Raw genomic sequence first — 19,637 nt, forward strand, 5'->3', positions numbered from 1 at the left:
AAAAAAAACTGTCTTATTTAAGGATAGTGATCATATGAAGCCATTTATCATCACAGTTGTTTGGCTCCTTTTTAAATCATAATGATAACAGAAATCACCCAAATGGCCCTGATCAAAAGTTTACATACCCTTTATTAGGTATTTGCTAATAAAGGGTATGTAAACTTAATTGCTTAATTGCAATTTAAAAAGCCACAGGTGTGGGAAATTAACCTTTGATTGCCATTTAAACCTGTGTGTGTCACCTTGTGTGTCTGTAACAAGGCCAAACATTCAAGGGTATGTACATTTTTGATCAGGGCCATTTGGGTGATTTCTGTTATCATTATGATTTAAAAAGGAGCAAAACAACTATGTGATAATAAATGGCTTCATATGATCACTATCCTTAAATAAACAACATTCTTTTTGCATGATCAGTCCTATTTTCAAAATCAATGCCAAAATTTCACAATTTCTGCCAGGGTATGCAAACTTTTGAGCACTACTGAACATCTAAGAGAGTTCTTTTTTGTACAACGCCATGACTTTTGATGCACTTTTATTCACCAACGTGACTAAAGTTAGCCAATCAGTGTTACAGCATGAATGTTAAAATGTTTATTTCTGTATGAAAATAGAGAAGGGAGGTTAAACAGCTGGCTGTCTGGTGCAGTCAAAACAACCTTGAGCTGAACATGCTCAAAACGGTGGAGATGATTGTGGACTTTAGGAGGAACCCCCCAACACTCTACCCCCTCACCATTCTAAACAGCACTGTGGCAGCAGTGGAGTCATTCAGGTTCCTGGACACTACCATCTCACAGGACCTGAAGTGGGAGACCCACATTGACTCCATTGCAAAAAAGGCCCAGCAGAGGTTGTACTTCCTTCACCAGTTGAGGAAGTTCAACCTGCCACAGGCGCTGATGATACAGTTCTACTCAGCAGTCACTGAGTCTGTCCACTGCACTTCTATAACTGTCTGGTTTGGTTCAGCTATGAAATCGGATTTCAGAAGACTACAAAAGGACAGTTCGGACTGCTGAGAGGATTATTGGTTGCCCCCTGCCCTCCCTTCAAGAACTATACACTTCCAGAGTGAGCAAAAAGTCTGGAAAAATCACTCTGGACCCCACTCACCCTGCCCACTACCTTTTTGAACTGTTGCCTTCTGGCCGACGCTTCAGAGCTCTGAGCACCAGAACCGTCAGGCACAGGAACAGTTTTTCCCCCCCAGGCTATCCATCTCATGAACAGTAAAACTGCCCCTTTGAGCAATAATTAATGTGCAATACACAGCTTAGTCTTTTTATATTATCCACCACATCCTACCTTTTCTGTTATTACATTCCCTTGCACTGTATATAACCGATTTGTATTTAGATTTGCACTACGTATGTATGTATGTATGTGTGTGTACATATATAAGTCTATTGTGTATTCTATATATACTTTTTTCTTTTCAATATTTATCTAATTTTTTTATTCAATTTTAATTATTTAAAAAAAGTCTTGTTGCTGTTTTTGTATTGTTGTGTACTGGAAGCTCAAAGACAAATTCCTTGTATGTGTAAGCATACTTGGCAATAAAGCTCATTCTGATTCTGAAAAGGAAAGTGTGTACACTCACGTGAAGCAAAAGAAGAGTGTGGTTGCTCCAACCAGGAAGGCAGTTGCCGCAGAGACTGGCACGTAGCGACTAGGCCTGAGCGGTTTTGTTGGAACAGTGGGGTGGGGTGGGGAAGTGGGTCCAGACACACCCCCACTCATGCTGCTGCTTGGCATCACCCAGGGAGCAGGATGGCGGCACGTCCCAGAAAATGATCCGTTTGTGAGTGTGCTTTTGTTGTCGAGACAGCACAAATGTATAGACTAAAGGAGAAGTCGTTGTCCTTTCAGCATTATATAAAAAGGCCACAAAATGAGCATATAGTTTCAACAGTCAAACTATCCTCCTTAGAAGTGATAAAATGCAGAAATGTAAAAATAAAAAAATTATTAAAAAATAAAATAAAAAATGAATAGTAAATAGAAGAAAAGTTTTTCGCAAATTCTTGATTTAAAATGTGAAGATGGGATTGGATGCTCTGGCTTAAAAATATTTTAAAATGTATATATGGTAATATACATAAAGTATAGCACAAAAAAAAAATAGCACAAATTATTTTAGTTTGTCATGTTTTTTGGTCAGTTCTTAAAAAACATTAATCTGAAAGCAAAAAGGAACTACCTGATCTCAAACGGCTTAGAAAAAGTCAAATAAATGCTGTAAAAACATATGACTATGGATCAATTGCTTTGAAAGAAAATAAAATGACAATAAAAAACATTTGGGGTAGTAAAAAAAGAAAAAAAAAAAATCAGCTTCAAAATAATTTCTGTTTTACAGCTGAAAATAACAGATTTTTTTTTTTTTTTTTTACAAAATGTACAAAATCAAATAAAAAAAATTCTTTAAAAAGATTTAGTGGTACAGCATGAAATGAGAGGTAGAAAAGGGCAATGCAAATTAATTTGTTTGAACCTTTTGCACTTGCTGATGAACATTGAAAAATGTTATCATTCGAGCAAAGCACGCAGTACGGTTCTGTAGTCCGTTTGATGATTTCAAAAGCTGCTAATTAACTTGCTGAGTTGTCTTCTGCTGTGAATGATCAGAGTTGAGAAATAAACCACTAAAGACATAAATTACAATGCAACATCTAGAGACAGAGTGAGGAACAGGAGGAAGGAGATTTTTGTCAGTTTTGGTGTAGTTCAGTTTGGAAGGTAGCAGCGATAGTGAGGGAATTAGTTGGCACTCACAACCGTTATCAGTTGAAGCCGTTTCCCCCCATCATCCACACTATCAGAAAATGTAAAAATGTCTTTCCTTCATTTCAACCAGCATGTGCTACATTGCACCTCAAGAAATAGTAAGTGTCTCTCTCTTAAGTCGAAGCATTGCTGATGCACAGGTGATTGGTAGCTATGAAAGACAGTCCAGTTGTCTTGTAAGACTTATGTCAAGCTTACACCTGCATGGCTTTCCAACAACAGAGGCCTAAAATGAGAAGAATGCTCTAGCAAAAACAACTCTCTTGATGGAGCTTGCACAGAGACAAAAAAAAAAAAGAGGTGAAAAGATCAGTGCTTAGCTCATACACATAACCCCCAACTCTCCTGGGAATTGATCCAGATTGGCCGAACGACTCCGAAATGAAGAATCCAAGGATGCTCAGGTGAGTATGTGGGGCTTGGGGGAGCAGGGAGGCAGAGGAGACAATGGAAAAACAGATCTTAAATGTATTTGTTGGGACACTTTAGGGACTTCCTTATGTGTGAGAGTATCAGGTCCAGCTATTAGCAGATGACAAGGACCTCAGGGGGACGTGGTCTCAAGGGAGTGTCTTGAGCCATGCCTTCACTTCCTTCAGCGGACCACATGCACACTCACACGCAGAGAAAAACGCACTTGTATTTTAATTCAATGATGGGCCTTTTCAGTGGGCGTGTTTGACTGTACTTATGAATGTATAAACTCCACCTGAAAAGAACAAAAGAGAGAAAATTAGGCTTCTGAGTCAACAAAAAGGTATGGTAACATTAAAGTATTCAGATACATCCAGCCACTGTCTACAGTATATAATTATAGCCAACATTTTTACAAATTTTAAACACTGTCATCAAGCTACTTTCAAACTAATTTCCAATCTTCCAAAATAGTGACATCACAGGCCATCGTGAAGCATGAGCCATGCGTATTTACAAAACACAAATTCTCGAAATCTTTTTCTTTTACAAAAGCTGTTCGCTCATTCCAGTATTAAATGTGCAAGCGTGTGTATGTGTGTTTAAGCATGTTTTATTCTTCAGGATTTCATCAAGTAGAAAGGACATCTTTTAGCCATGTACCAAGCCAAATTGATTTGATATATTCACATCTCTCCTCTCTTGCATTCTCCCTCTGAGCGACTCTCCCACAGCTACAAACAAACTGCTCTTAATAACAAAGGACATCTGTAGGGCATTCCCCAACCAGTTTCTCTTAGTCAGCCCAACACACATCCATTTGTTGAGATGGCATCACATAAGTTTTCACTATCAAATGTATGCAAACAAAAGGTAATGTTTGGATGTCTGCAAAGCCTCAAGACTGTCTGATTTTGTGGGAGCACACAGACATTGGTGTGTGTGCGCACACATGCTAAAGAAAGAGCTGTAACATGGTAACAGGTGTCCGTTAGGGCTGGGGGATATATAAAAAATGTCAGATATTTTTGTAACGATTTTATAGGCAATACAAAATTAAACACTGTAAATATCACAAAGGTTTTATGCACTTTTTATTGACCATTAAGTTTGCTAAAGATTAGGCTAGTTGTAGGGCTGTCACTATCGATTATTTTGGTAATCGAGTAATCTAACAATTATTCTGACGATTAATCGGAAAAATTATTTAACTCAGATTGCATAAAGTTGTTGAGGTGTAGTCAAGTCTGGCTAAAATGCATTCATTAGCCCAAGTTTAGATGCACTCTACGATTGAATAACAACAACAAAACAATTGTGCAAACAATATCTAAAGCCAGACGACACCCAAAGCAGATCTATAATAAAAACAATATATCAAATCAAATCAAATCAAATCACTTTATTGTCACACAGCCATATACACAAGTGCAATGGTGTGTGAAATTCTTGGGTGCAGTTCCGATCAACATAGCAGTCGTGACAGTGATGAGACATACGCCAATCTACAATAAACATCAAATTAACACAACACAATTTAAACATCTGTTATACATAATTAAACTCGACTTAAAACATCAAATTAACACAGCACAATTTAAACATCTGTTATACATAATTAAACTCGACTTAAAACATCAAATTAACACAGCACAATTTAAACATCTGTTATACATAATTACACAACTTAAAACATCAAATTAACACAACACAATTTAAACATCTGTTATACACAATTACACTCAACAATATACAATAATAACATACATTGCACAGTATACAATATGCTGTTTTTGTTTTTTGTTTTTTTTTTTTTGTTTTTTACTATATAGTTACTATATAGATACACATTATTCAATAAAAATTAAAATATATATGAAAAAAGTATATATATAGAATGTACAGTATTGTACTGTATTGACATTCAGGCTGTCGGTTGATAGTCAGTTGTTAAGAGAGACATAATATAATGACAGTAATATAATTTATGACAGTCCGGTGTGAGATAAAAGAGTAATAAAGTGCAGGGATGATGTATTTTGATCGTGGGAGATCAAGAGTTCAGAAGTCTGATTGCTTGGGGGAAGAAGCTATCATGGAGTCGGCTGGTGCGTGTCCTGATGCTGCGATACCGCCTACCTGATGGTAGCAGTGAGAACAGCCCATGGCTCGGGTGGCTGGAGTCTCTGATGATCCTCCGAGCTTTTTTCACACACCGCCTTGTATATATTTCCTATATACATAATTCAAGCTGACAGAGATTGGCTACTTCAAGTGTGCCCATCTTCTTTTTTTTTTTTTTCAAATGCAAGATCTACCTTTTCTTTAACTAGTACAACATGATCTAGACATTTAAGTTTACAACTCAAATATGAGAAAACAGACCTTGGAAATAAAATATTTTCTCTTTTCAGAAACAATGTCTTCTTACCAATCTTGTTTATTGAGGATGAGTTCCATTCATGGTTAAATATTTTATGGAGATTAAAAAGCCATTTTATGTGTTTGTTGTTTTTTAAACTATCACTTACTGTACATTAGAGCTGCACGATTCTGGATGAATTGAGATTCATGATTTTTTTGCTTAGAATAGAGATCACGATTCTCTCACGATTCTGAAGAAAAATTAATATTTCAGTGCTTTACAAAACCTGGACATAAGGGCACTAAAAGTAACAATTTACTAGAGGTTCTGACAAAATGTTCTCTACTTCAATCTATGCAAAAATGTAATAAAGTTGAAAATCAAATATATACATTTAAAATGTCCTAAGTCCACAAGAGTGTGCAATTAATACATTATAAACCAAACAGCACCTTGTTATTATAAAAAAACAAAAAATATCTTGTTAAAAAAACTGCATAATAAATTAAGTAACATGCTAAGTAAAAACAAAACGAGCAGAAAAAAGCTTCATTAACAGTTCTATATTAACTTGGAATTGCACTTGCACGCAAATATGCAACAAAACACTTATTTTTACAAAAGTTGTTTTAAATAAATATTAACAATTTAAATTAAAACAATGAGGCCTTCAGTGTTTCTCTTGTAAAAATTGCTTCAAGCTTGTAAAGGAATTATTCAACAGCCAGTACTCAGAGGACAGAGTAAACAGTGCTTTAAGTTTTTTAGCAACAGTAGCAATTAAACATTTAAAAAAATTATAATATAAAAAACATTATAAAAGGTAATATAATGCAAAACGAAACTACCTAAATACTTGACATTTTACTGTGATAAATATATATTAATATTGATTTGATGCAGTAAGAATGCATAAATGCCTATAACAGACAGCATGCAGCTTACATACATTTAGACATCGCACAAATCTAACATTTTGAAGAATTTATCCCATCTGCTTATACATTAACAGCTGTGTTTGCTTTAAAATCTCATCAAGACAGCGCAGATTTAATCCCATCTGTTTACACTCTTGTAATTCATTAACAGCTGTGTTTACATTAATATTGCCTAAAGAGGGGTATTTTGATTAAAAACAGTGTGGAGTCTCGTGCAGGAGCCCTGCATTCATCACGAGACACAAGCGCACGGGCAGACACATGCATGTGAGCATTTGAAAACAGCCGACTGTAACCAAACTGCGCACGCGTAGCGAATTTAGTCCGATCTTGGTAATGCCGTCATTTTTTAGCATCGGTGGTTATTAAAATATTGAACTGAACAGTGAATGTAATACTCATAGGTAATCGTGGCTGCACCCTGCAGTTTGTAAACCACTGTGCTGGACAAACGTCTTTGGCCATCGCGTTTTAGTTTATTCAGCATCTTGTGGAGGAGCGCTGTGTTTTGTAGATGCCATATAAAGTTTATCAACATTTAAAAACGCATCCTGAAGTGAATTTATAATTGAAATTTGACCACCTTACAAATGCATGCCACTGGAACCTTAATATATATTGCAGAATTGTTGTCATTTAGAAATGAGATTGCGTGGGTGTCTGAATGGAGATCGTGATCTTTTAACGATTAATCGTGCAGCTCTACTGTACATGCAACACGGAATACAATATTAACAGTAATCATGTCATTGAGAGATGCATGTTTCCACTTATTTCTGATTACTCTATTTCTGTGGAGATGAACAAATAAAGGAACATTTTCAAATACACAAAGAATCTCAAAGGAATTAAGGGCTTGTGGGTTTTAATGGAGAGCCTTTAAATAATGTTTGAAAGTGAAGAATTTAGGACAGAAATATATTGCTATTGCATAACAGCAGAGTTCAACGCTAAAGATTTTGTCTACTGGCCCAGAGGTTCAGATTTTTACTTGCCCTGGCAACATTTTCACTGGCCCCAACAGAAAAATTTCAAATAGCTGTTTTTACTATCATGGTTTAAAAAAAAGAATTTGTCCGAAGATAAATATTTTCATATATATTGTTTCTTAACACAATTTCCCCCAAAACTGCAAGATAGCTGTAAATTACAGCGTTACAATTTATGTAACCCCATATAAGCACTTTACAGAAATTAATTCATGAACACATCGTATTAACCTCAACCGTACTGCCATTTACACATGTGTTTTTCAGCGAAGAGTTCTGTGGAGCAAATGATGGGTTTTAGGTCACCCATTTAATCTTGCTGTCTACATTTGGGCCATGTGTGATTTAGTCACCGAGTTGAAGATTTGATTGTTGGCTGAATGTATTAAACATATCAATCCCTGAGAGAGGAGACCTTGTTACTAAATCAGTTGTGACGTGTAATATAAATTAGGTAGATATAAGGCCTCATATATGAATTAAGAAATAAAAGATGGCGGACAAAGCAAGAGATATATAGATTATACACCGATTAGACAACATTAACTAGGGATGGGCATGAGTACTCGGACATGGCAGCAATGATTGATCATGAAAACGATGATCAATAGTGATCACGCATGATGTGACTTTTCACTTAATTCGAAATCCAGTGACAATTACCTGACAACTAAACACACAAACAAAGAGGGAGCTTATTTTTAATTTTGAGATTGATTATATTGTGGTTTTGAGGGGTACACTGATTGTCAGAAACGTCTCTCAGCATACAACACAGCAATGCTATCATTATTAACCATGTTTTGAACACCTGTCTCTGCAAAACATTTGCTAAACACGTTTTATCATCATTTCATGTTAGAATTTTGACTCATTAATGGATATTATTTAATAAAAGTAAATGTTTGTCACTGACTGTAAACCTCCCTGCCCTGCGTGAAGTAACTCGCACCTGCATCTCGACAAAATGGGAGTTGAAGATTTCTGCACGAGTTTCCAAGTTAGATGTACAATATAAAGTGTCATTCCGTTGCACTTTCCCCAGTTGAAAGGTGGAAATTCAGACTCTCCGAGTTGAATGGAACGCTTCATGAATCACAGCAACAACAATATAGAGCATCACGGCTTTCCTCACAAGAGCAAACACTTGGGGGGGGGGGGGAGACACACACACACACACACACACACACACACACCAGGCACGTGGCAGTGGACAACGCGCTGAAGCAACACATATACAGCAGGCGAGTGTTTCAAACAGCTAGACAGAGCTAGGCAGAGCGCAGCTAAATGGAACACAATGCAGCGTCTTCAAACTGAACTTTAATTTAACACGCATATTAAAAATGCATTGGTTATGGCGTCTCCTGTTATTTGAAAATAGACGGTTCAGACTGTCATTAAAAAAACTGGTGCATGCTTTCTAAGATTACTACAGTAGCCTGAAGGAAGAACAGACAGACGTGCGTTGGGCACATTCTTTCAGAGTTGGACAGCGAATCTTCACATAATGATAAAATATGATGCATTATATTTTGAATCTTTTGTACATTTTGTAACATATTATTTTATAACAGCCTATAATAATGAATAGACGATACACTGGAACAACAAGGCACAATGCAGCAGCCATAGACATTTGTCAGACATGTTATTATATATACAGTTTTGAACATGTAATCGCCCCTTGAGTACTCGACAAGTACTCGAGTAATTAGTCAGAGTACTCGAGTAGACAAAATGACCAGAATGCCCATCCCTAATTAAAACCACATGCCTAATATTGTGTAGGTCCCCTCATGCTGCCAAAACAGGGCCAGCCTGCATCTCAGAATAGCATTCAGAGATGCTATTCTCCTCACCAAAATTGTACAGAGCAACTCTGTCAGTCTGGCCCTTCTCTGTTGACCTCACTCATCAACAAGGCATTTCCGTCTGCAGAACTGCCACTCACTGGATGTTTATTGTTTTTGGCACCTTTCTGAGTAAATTCTAGAGACTGTTGTGTGTGAAAATCCCAAGAGATCAGCAGTTACAGAAATACTCAAACCAGCCCATCTGGCACCAACAATCATGCCACGGTCCAAATCACTGAGATCACATTTTTTCCCCATTCTGATGGTTGATGTGAACATTAAATGAAGACCCTGACCCATATCTGCATGATTTTATGCACTGCACTGCTGCCACATGATTGGCTGATAAGATAATCGCATGGATGATTGTTGGTGCCAGATGGGCTGGTTTGAGTATTTCTGTAAATGCTGATCTCCTGAGATTTTCACGCATAACAGTCTCTAGAAATTACTCCGAATGGTGCCAAAAACATCCAGTGAGCGGCAGTTCTGCGGATGGAAATGCCTTGTTGATGAGAGAGGTCAACAGAGAATGGCCAAACTGGTTCGAACTGACAAAATATAGGGAAACTTGGGGAAGCGCTCTGTACAATTGTGGTGAGAAGAATATAATCTCAGAAAGCTATTCTGAGATGCGGGTTGGCACTGTTTTGGTGGCACGAGGGGGACGTACACAATATTAGGCAGATGGTTTTAATGTTGTGGCTGATCAGTGTAAATATACTTATAATCCATTCAATACTGAAAAGTTTCGATAAATACGTTTTATATGACACAAAACCGTATTTAGGCTCATTAGAGGACTGCGTCATTTCTCTTGCGTCACCTGCATTGAAATCAGTTGTGAGTCGAGTGTCCTGTGTGCTGCACGTGAGGAGCGCTATTTGAATGATGTGTGGAGCTGCCGCCAAACTGCTCTCTTCCGAGGCATCATCAGTAAGGATGCTGTCATAGAAGGCGAGGCAGCTCACTGAGTTTTGGAACAGACCTGTTGTTTCATGAAATTATTTTTCCTCTGTAAACACATTTACAATAGGGCTGGGTAAAAACATAGATTCTTTATTTAAACATTCTCAATATCGATTCTTAAACACAAAAATCGATATTTTACTCCAAGCGGGAACCCTTTACAATGTGAGAAAAATCACTCACATTTGCTACCAAATATTGTGTAATGTGACTAAAAATGTCTTTGAATAGCCACTGGCTGGTAAATGTTCAGATGTCACTCAGTGATTGAGTAGTGTATAGGGCCGCAACAAAAGATTATTTTGATAATCGATTAATCTTCAATTAAATGGATAAACAATTTTATTTCCTGTATTTTATTAAAATATATAAGAAAAAAAAATGAACAGCGTAAGGATTTGGTTTGATATACAATACTAAATTCACAATTCTATATTCTCACAAAACTTTGAACAAAGCCTGAATCATGAAAAGTTATGTTTGATTTTTATTACTTCTTTTAGGGCATATTCAAAACAGTTCCTTTACTTGTAAAACTTAAACTAAAAGTATTGTCCATTAAAGAGTAAAATGATCCATCGGGATGAGGAGGGACTAAAAATCAGCCCAGCAGAGGGCAATGATGACACCAGAATAGAAATATTAATCATTCTGATCAGCTGAAACATACATAATTATGTTAGACACATATACTTGTACACTATCACTGATTACATACATTTTTAAATATTTTAAAAATAATATTGTGTTAAAATATTGTTGTCACTGATTACATGTTTGTAAACTATTCTTTTAAAAAAATGTGTATGCTTATCCAGTAAAATAATGTTTGCCATAGTTTGCCAATTACTAGAAATATCAGACATTACATATGGCATTATTAGGAGGACTATCAAATATCTTACCTTAAGCATTATTAAACATTATATTTAGCCTTATATAGTTTAATATAGTACAATCATCTGTAATAGGGTTGTGCCGATAGACGATGATCTCAGGGATCGATGATGGTCAGAGTGATCCCCAATAGCTGATGCCTTTGAGGATGTCATTATATTTGGCTCGTTTTCCCATTGATGTATTAAATTATTATTATTATTCTACTATTATTAAATTAATATTACAAATAATTTGCCCATAGATACACAGACACGCGCTTGAAGAAACACACTTTATTATATTATTAAAAACAGATGACAGAAAAGCCATCTATGCACATGTATGACACGCTGTTTGTACAGATGTGTGCAGTCTCGTGGAACGAATGTGAAAGGTTCTCACTCTTTCTTTGTTTCTGTCTTCTGAATAGTTTTTTTTTTTTGCAAGAACATTATCATCTATGAGTGCTGCAAATGACCTCAGACATCTCAGCTCAGGAGGTCCTTTGAGATCAGTTCGCTTTATTTCCACAGAGCAGTTCATTGTGACCACAGATCTGCAATCTATACATCTCTGACTAAAACATCAAATAATACAAAAACACGTTCACCTCGAACCATGATTTATATTTCAGTGATTATCATCATCAATATAATTATTTTTACATTTATAATTGTTTTTATGTCCTCATTTGTGCAAGTAATTTTCCACCTGCATGTTTAGATGGATACTTGCTTGACGGTATATGGAAAGGGGGTTACTTATATATATATATATATATATATATATATAAAAATGATCACTTTTTTATTTTAATTGCTTTTTCGTTTCATTTAGAAATGTACGTTTTTCTTTTATAAATTAATTTGATTTTCAACGCAAAATCACTAAAGCAAGAATATTCACCGATCCCTCAGCCCAGGGGTTGCCGATGTAATTGGATATACACTACCGGTCAAAACGTTTTGAAACACTCATTCTTTATTATCTTTTTTTTTTTTTTTTTTATTTATTTTTTTTTTTCACATTTTAGAATAATAGTAAAGTCATCAAAACTATGGAATAACATAAATGGAACTATGGGAATTATGTTGTGACTAAACAAAATCCAAAATAAATCAAAACTGTGTTATATTTTAGCATCTTCGAAGTAGTCACCCTTTGCCTAGAATTTGCAGACATGTACTCTTTGACATTTTCTCAACCAACTTCTTGAGGTATCACCCTGGGATGCTTTTTAAACAGTATTGAAGGAGTTCCCATCTATGTTGGGCACTTATTGGCTGCTTTTCTTTATTATTTGGTCCAAGTCATCAATTTTAAAAACTTTTTTTTTATTATTACATTTTAGTTTTATAATGAAATAGATTAATATGTTGGCACAATTATATTTTTGTCTACAAAACTAATTTAAAACATTTAAGCATACGCCTTCAAATCAAAAGATTTTTAAGATCATGAGAAACATTTCAGTCAAGTGTTTCAAAACTTTTGACCGGTAGTGTATATATCATGAAAGAGGGAGCAAAACGAATTTATTCACACACATGATGTATTTTCCTGGACAACAAAATACCCGACCAGTAGAGAATGCACAGATGAAGTAGGTTCTTTGCCAAATAGATGTTGCCCTTTTCAGATTAACACTTTTTATTGATTCACACACTTTAACAGAAAAGTGTATTTTTTTTGTACAGATGAACGTGGTACCTTCAGGCATTTGGAAATTGCTCCCAAGGACAAACCAGACTTGTGGAGGTCCATAATTTTTTTTTCTGAGGTCTTGGATGATTTCTTTTGATTTTCCTATGATGTCAAGCAAAGAGGCACTGAGTATGAAGGTAGGCCTTAAAATACATCCACAGATACACCTCCAATCAGAAGCTAATTGGCTAATTTTCTAAAGGCTTGACATAAATTTCTGGAATTTTCCAAGCTGCTTAAAGGCACAGTTAACTTAGTGTGTGTAAATTGTGATATAGTCAATTAAAAGTGAAACAATCTGTCTGTAAACAATTGTTGGAAAAATTACTCGTGTCATGCATAAAGTCCTAAACGACCTGCCAAAACTAGAGTTTGCTAATATTAAATCTGTGGAGTGGTTAAAAATTTGTTTTAATGACTTCAACCTAAGTGTATGCAAACTTCTGACTTCAACTTTATTTCTGTCCTATTTACTTCACCCTAAACTGGGGTTTTTATTTTGACATTGCAAGTGCAGTCGTGTTTATTTCACCTTCACCAGCAGCATTTATTATGAAACGGAAAGTGCAGTGTTTGTTTGACAGTTCTGAGTTTTGCATCTTGTGAACCGATGTCAAACTCTCCTTTACTGTTCCGTGTTTGTAGATCTGTATAATAACTTTATAGTGGTTACTAATGGTTGGAATTGTGCAAATGCTTGAAACTGCAGTACTTCACAATGCAGGTGAACTGCGCTACAAACATTAGCCCATGAGCCCCGCCGCCCCCGCACATGCACACAAATCAGCTCATCGCCGGATCATTCTGAAGTGCACACAGACTATGTTTATCTGTCTTTAATTGCAGCCTTTGGCAGTTAAATAATCACGTATGATCATAACAAAATATATGTTATTTTGATTAATTATACGTTATACATCCTGAAGGATCGTGAAATTAGTCTACTGATGCTCTCTATAAAACTTAATGGCCAAACGAACGGCTCATTAAAATTATTGCGATATTCATGATGTTGTTGAATTTATATTGTCAGCAAAATCATCGTGATTATATCGTGGGTATTCGATGTATCACCCAGCCCTACCTGCACGCATTGTTCAGAAATGGTTTGAGGAACATGATGATGAGTTCAAGGTGTTGCCTGGCCTCTAAATTCCCCAGATCTCAATCCGATTGAGCATCGGGCGATTATAATCTTGTCTTTGACACACGATCTATTTTTTCTTATTTGTCAAAATGTCAAATGTTAATATGAGTGGATTGTGCTGAACCAACAAGTCCAATCCACGGCGGCTCCACCTCGCAACTTACAGGACTTGAAGGATCTGCTGCTAATGTCTTGGTGCCAGATACCACAGGACACCTTTAGGGATCTCAAATAGGCCATGCCTCGGCAGGTCGGCACTGTTTTGGCGGCAACAACTTTTTTAGGCAGGTGGTGATAATGTTTTGGCTCATCGGTATTATAAAACATAGAAAATAGCAGTAAAATGTAAGTTATGTGCTGGAGAGAAACAACTCTTAACCAATGGTTAGTTGAGTTGTGTGACACATTTTCTTAAAGATCTGCTGAACTAAACCTGTTCCATAGCAGACTGCCTTGTTATCAGTTTAGGTATGCGTGCCAGCTAGTAATCTGACCCTGGTCTGGTCTAAAATTGCCATAAAGTCCAATGTACAGTACTCCAAAGCATTTCAGGGTGGAGTTGCGTGGTTGAACACTCTTGGTTTCTTTGCTAATAGATACTATGTGATCATAGACAAAAATCTGATCATTGATTAGCATTCAACCGAGCATCCTACATGAGATACTTTGTGAAAGCAGTCCAAATACTTGCTCTCTCAGTACAATTATATCAACCATTGGACCACAGTCCACTTGGTGTGGTTGATTCAGCACTTACAGGAAATAGTCTGGCTGATATTCTGACCAAGATGCAAGCAAGACTAAGTGAGAGACAGAGTCCACAAGACCAGAAAGTCTTCCAAGACCAGAGAAGTATGTCATTCTCCAATGCTTTCACTTTTATTATAGTCACTGTCATCTTCCTAAGCCCCACCTAAGAAGTTTCCAGAGCTGGAAAGGAAAAACTATCCACAAGGCCTCATCACCACCATACTTCTATTTACAAATGGGGGGGGGGGGCATATAAACTACTAGCCTATAAGCAAGATTATTCAAAGTTCATTGATATTAAGTATTTATATTAAACCCAAAATTATAAAAGTCATGTTATCCTGACCACTGGTTCAAAGAAACATTTGTTAAAGGTGCACCAAGTAAGATTTTAGCTGGCTCTTATTCGTCCCACCTGTCCCAGTAGGACTTGTGGTTTTGGACTCTATTAGGGCTGCAACTAATGATTATTTTGATAATCGATTAATCTTCGATTATTTCTTCGATTAATCGCTTAATAGGATAAAAAATAAATTTTATTTCCTGTATTTTATTAAAACATGATTTTTTTTAAAACAGAAATGATGAAGGGCATAATGATTTGGTTCTATTTACATTACTGAATTCATGATTCTATACTCTCACAAAACTTTGAACAAAGCCTGAATCATGAAAAGTTTGAATTTATTATTATTATTACTACTTTCAGTACACATGCAAAACAGTTCCTTTCATTAATTGTAAAACTTTGTACAACAAAAAGTACTGTTCATTAAAGAGTAAAATTATCCATCAGGGATAGAGACAAAAAAAAAAAAAAAAAAAAAAATCAGTCCAGCAGAGGGCAATGGTGACAAAAGAATATCAATATTAATAATTCTGCCTAGCTGAAAAATTCATAATTATGTTAGATACATATGCATGTACGCTGATTACACACATTTTAAGTATTTTACATTAATATTGTAGGTTTTAAAATAGTATTGTCGCTTATTAAATTTTTCTAAACTATTCTTTTCAAAAATATGTGTATGTTTATCCAGTAAAATAATGTTTGTCATGGTATAAATTTACTGGTGGAATCAGACATTACATGTGGCATTATCAGGACGATCAAATGTAGTGGTCAACCGATAAGGGGTTTTCAACAGCTGATGCAGCAGGGTGGCCAATAGGCCGACATATATCACAATTTAATATAGTAAATAACAAACTTAAAATTGCTACAAAAATATTATACTCTTATTTAGCACTATATATACTTAATTTCACAAAACTTTACATTTGTAAAAAAGAATCTAAAAAAAATAATGTTGTATTTTAAATGATAGATAGCAGTTTCTTCTAATTTCTGTTTAGACTAAATTTTAGTAATTTATTTGCACATTAAACATTTTTTAATATATTAGTAAGAAGGAAATAACAGTACACAGAGAAGTCCAGCAACCATGGATGGCATGTCCACATTAGCAATCGCATTTACTAAAAAAATACAGAATCCAACCAATTATACATACAGTGTATAGTGAATAAGACATTTACTTATAGCACACGCAAAGCGCTTTTACCTTGAAGTTGCACCCGAGAGTATTTAGCAGAGACGGGCCACTTCAATTAAAATGAATGGGAGAAATTTGAACGCCCAACTGCAGCCAACGGTCAACGGATGTAGACAAAGTCCTGCCTTCTAGGTAAAAGAGCCAATCACCTTTTAGATACAGCCATTGCCTGTCAATCAACTCAAGAACACGCATGCGCATTAGCTATAAAAGCTGGGAGATTTGCGTTTTTTCACGTAATCTGAGGTAAAGAAGATTTTACTGCTGATTTGAAATATGTTTGAATTTATTTTATTGCTGATTTGAAATACATTCTTTGATCGTAATCTTGACCAACCTTTTGGAGATTTCGGTCTTTTCCCATTCAAGTAGATAGGAGCTGCACTCTCATGACAGGAAATAGCCTCCCGAGAGCGTTCCCAACATGGCCGACAGTGGACTGACTTGCTAGAAAGACTTTGGTTGCTCTCATGTGCTTGTGCGGATCCAGCATAAGCACAAATCTCCTGACAGTTTAAACAGCCTGGATCATCTGCTTGGATTGTCGTCGTGATCCTGATCCTGAAGTTTTGATTCGGGCTGATAGAATACGCGCTTCAGAGGAAGATATTAGACGAGCACTTGACAGGAAGAAAATGCTGGATTTTCGTGAGGTTCGTGAATGACATCCATTTAAATGAGATATCTGCATATTTGCAGATGGTATATAATAGAAGTTTTATTGATTTTTGCCTTTTATCATTAGAAAAGTTACAGGGAACTATTGAAGAGAGGCTGACAGAATACCTGCTTCAGAGGAAGATTTATGAGCATTCCACAGGATGCTGGATCTGCTGAAGTTGTGTGAGGTTGGTTTATTATGACTGTTTAAACGAGATATGCCCATATTTGCCTTTTTATCATTAGACAAAACAGTTTAAAGTTACAGGGAACTGTTGAGAAGAGAGAGGGAGAATGAAACAGGCGAGCACTTTAACATAATGAGCTCAACCGTGTCTGCCGATGCTCTGATATGTGGACCGTATAAATTAGACTGTGTTGCACACCAGTCTATTATTATAGTAACACGATGGCGCATAACAACAAAACTAACTGTGACTGGTCGTTTACATTTCCCAGTCGCTTCACATGCAAGTAGCCGATTTTCACCGCCCTCAAGAAACAAATTGGCCGATGCCAATAATTAAAGTCAGAATTTCGGCCAATTTATCAGCCTCGCCGATATATCGGTCGACCACTAATCAAATATCAGGACTTTCAGCATTATATACAGTTTAATACAGTACACTCATGATTTCTGAGGCCCCAAGCAACCGACCAACCCTGGGCCCCATTTCGAAAATTTTACTTTAAAAAAAATTACATAAATTGATTTTAAATAGTAACTTTTTTTTTTTTTTTGGCATAATGTGCACTGATACATCGAGCCCAATAAGACCAGGAACATTCAATATTTCATGCTGAGTTTAAATTAGAAATAGAAATAAAGAAATAGAGCATCTCGCTCTTAGTCAGACACACTCCTCATTCATGCAGTTCACTAATACCTCTTCATGGACATACTCGCAGTACTCCTCATCCTGTTCAATAGCACAACAGAATGACTGAAACCTAAAACCATGTGGCATTACACTCCCTGCCATCGTCACATGGTGACAGTGAAGCAAAGCATCTCTGTTTCCTCTCACAGAATCAAAGTCTTTCCAATGATAGACAGACGGATAGACAGATAGACATTCCTTTCATATAGCTTTTTGAACTGATGCAGTCTAACCAGACACACCCCTCTGCACTCCAGTTATAAAACAGACAGACACACCAGATGAAAGCTGGGAAAGCTAGTTAAGCGACCAAATACACTAGGAAAAACACTGGCCCACAGCCAGGAATCATTCGATTCAATCCAAGCACAGGCATGTAGATGTCTGGTAGGAGGAAGCACATAGTCTCTTTTTTTTTTTGTCATACGTGATTCATTGATTTGCAGTAACCTGGTTAAGGCCCTGGTTATGATTTCAATTGAAAACAAAGGTTGCTATTTTATACTCATTGCTGACTGAAATCATAACAGGGCAATAATAAGCAAGTCATCTGATGAAAATTAATGACTCACCTATGAATACAAAACGTGCAGAATTGAAGAACGTGACCTCATTGTGAGCAGGTGTGATGATTAAAGAGATAAAGAGAATCAAAAAGAAGTGTGGCGTTGTGCAAAGGTTTTACTTTGAAGCGGTGTGTATCTTTTGGGTGTGTTTCGCTGCAGCTGCACTGTTGTCATCGGTTTAGGCCTCTACTTGAATCCGCGCGACTCCGATTCTCAGCGCGCGGATTCATTACGGGGCTTTAATCAATTACATCAGTGCAACTGAAGCGAAAGGCTTTGATAAATCCGCATATTTATCTGAATACTGCTGAGCATAGACGTTAATGAAAGATCTATCCGTGGTCACCACCCTGACAACTTGGACTTTAGAGAACTGACAGCGACGAGATGTGGCGAATAATCCACTCACATGTCAAAAATGTCGATAAATTAATAAATATGGAAGATTTCCATCGATATATACACACTGAGAAGTTGTAGCACAGTGGAAAGGACCATTAGCATGACAGCTAGCGTTATAGCTCCCAACCAATTTTTACATTAAAATAAAATACCACCACTGGCGACCTACCAGTCAGTTCATTGGCGTCGCTGCTTTGGAGGATTGGTGCGTGTGACATTGGTTATCCTCTTTAATAGATTAGATGATGGCTTTAATCTTGGTTCCGATCTTTGGGTGGTGGGGTCTCCCGACGGCTCACTTAGCCAGTTAGCCTGCGTCCAAACTATGAAGCTTTCGCCTTATTTCTTTACATACCAGTGCATATAAAATGCCATTCGCGGTTTCGGTTCCTCGCGCTAGGCGTTAATTATTTCCGTTAAATCTATAGTCTGTCTTGACTTGATAAAGCAAGCTTAGCTTGAAGCTAACGGCGGGTTTTACGTATTTTCAACCAGCACAGCTCAGCGGCACGAGCCTCTCAGAAGAGTCTGAAGTCTCCGCCTTCCTGAGAGCTCATTCGACGTAAGCGACTGTCAATCAAAGCGTAGCGACCAATGGCAAGACGCAGGAGAGCCTTTTAATGGACTTGTCAAACTCCTCCGAATCTCAGGTGTTGATGAAAGAGCATAACGGGCACCTGTCAGGAGGTGCACAGAGCTGCACAAAACAAAGAGCGAGCAGTGGTTGGACTTTCAGTGTTTTTATGTTATGTTTTGTTT

General features: G+C 36.7%; 1 protein-coding gene across 2 annotated transcripts in view; it reads right to left on the bottom strand.

Annotated features, from left to right (window-relative positions):
• The window catches only part of LOC127444571 (palmitoyltransferase ZDHHC5-A-like), a 45,069-nt gene extending 25,681 nt beyond the window's left edge, over positions 1-19,388 (bottom strand). For both annotated transcript variants that reach the window (XR_007897845.1, XM_051704019.1), the window contains exons 1-2: positions 19,048-19,388; positions 1,613-3,508 (exon numbers count right to left, since the gene is read on the bottom strand). Coding sequence is in view for 1 of the 2 variants with exons in the window: in XM_051704019.1 (XP_051559979.1) it covers positions 1,613-1,767 (155 nt within the window). In the remaining variant the exon portion in view is untranslated. The remainder of the gene's footprint in view (positions 1-1,612; positions 3,509-19,047) is intronic.
• Between the last annotated feature and the right edge of the window lie 249 nt (positions 19,389-19,637).

The sequence above is a fragment of the Myxocyprinus asiaticus genome, chromosome 8 (assembly GCF_019703515.2).
Source record: "Myxocyprinus asiaticus isolate MX2 ecotype Aquarium Trade chromosome 8, UBuf_Myxa_2, whole genome shotgun sequence".
NCBI lineage: Eukaryota > Metazoa > Chordata > Actinopteri > Cypriniformes > Catostomidae > Myxocyprinus > Myxocyprinus asiaticus.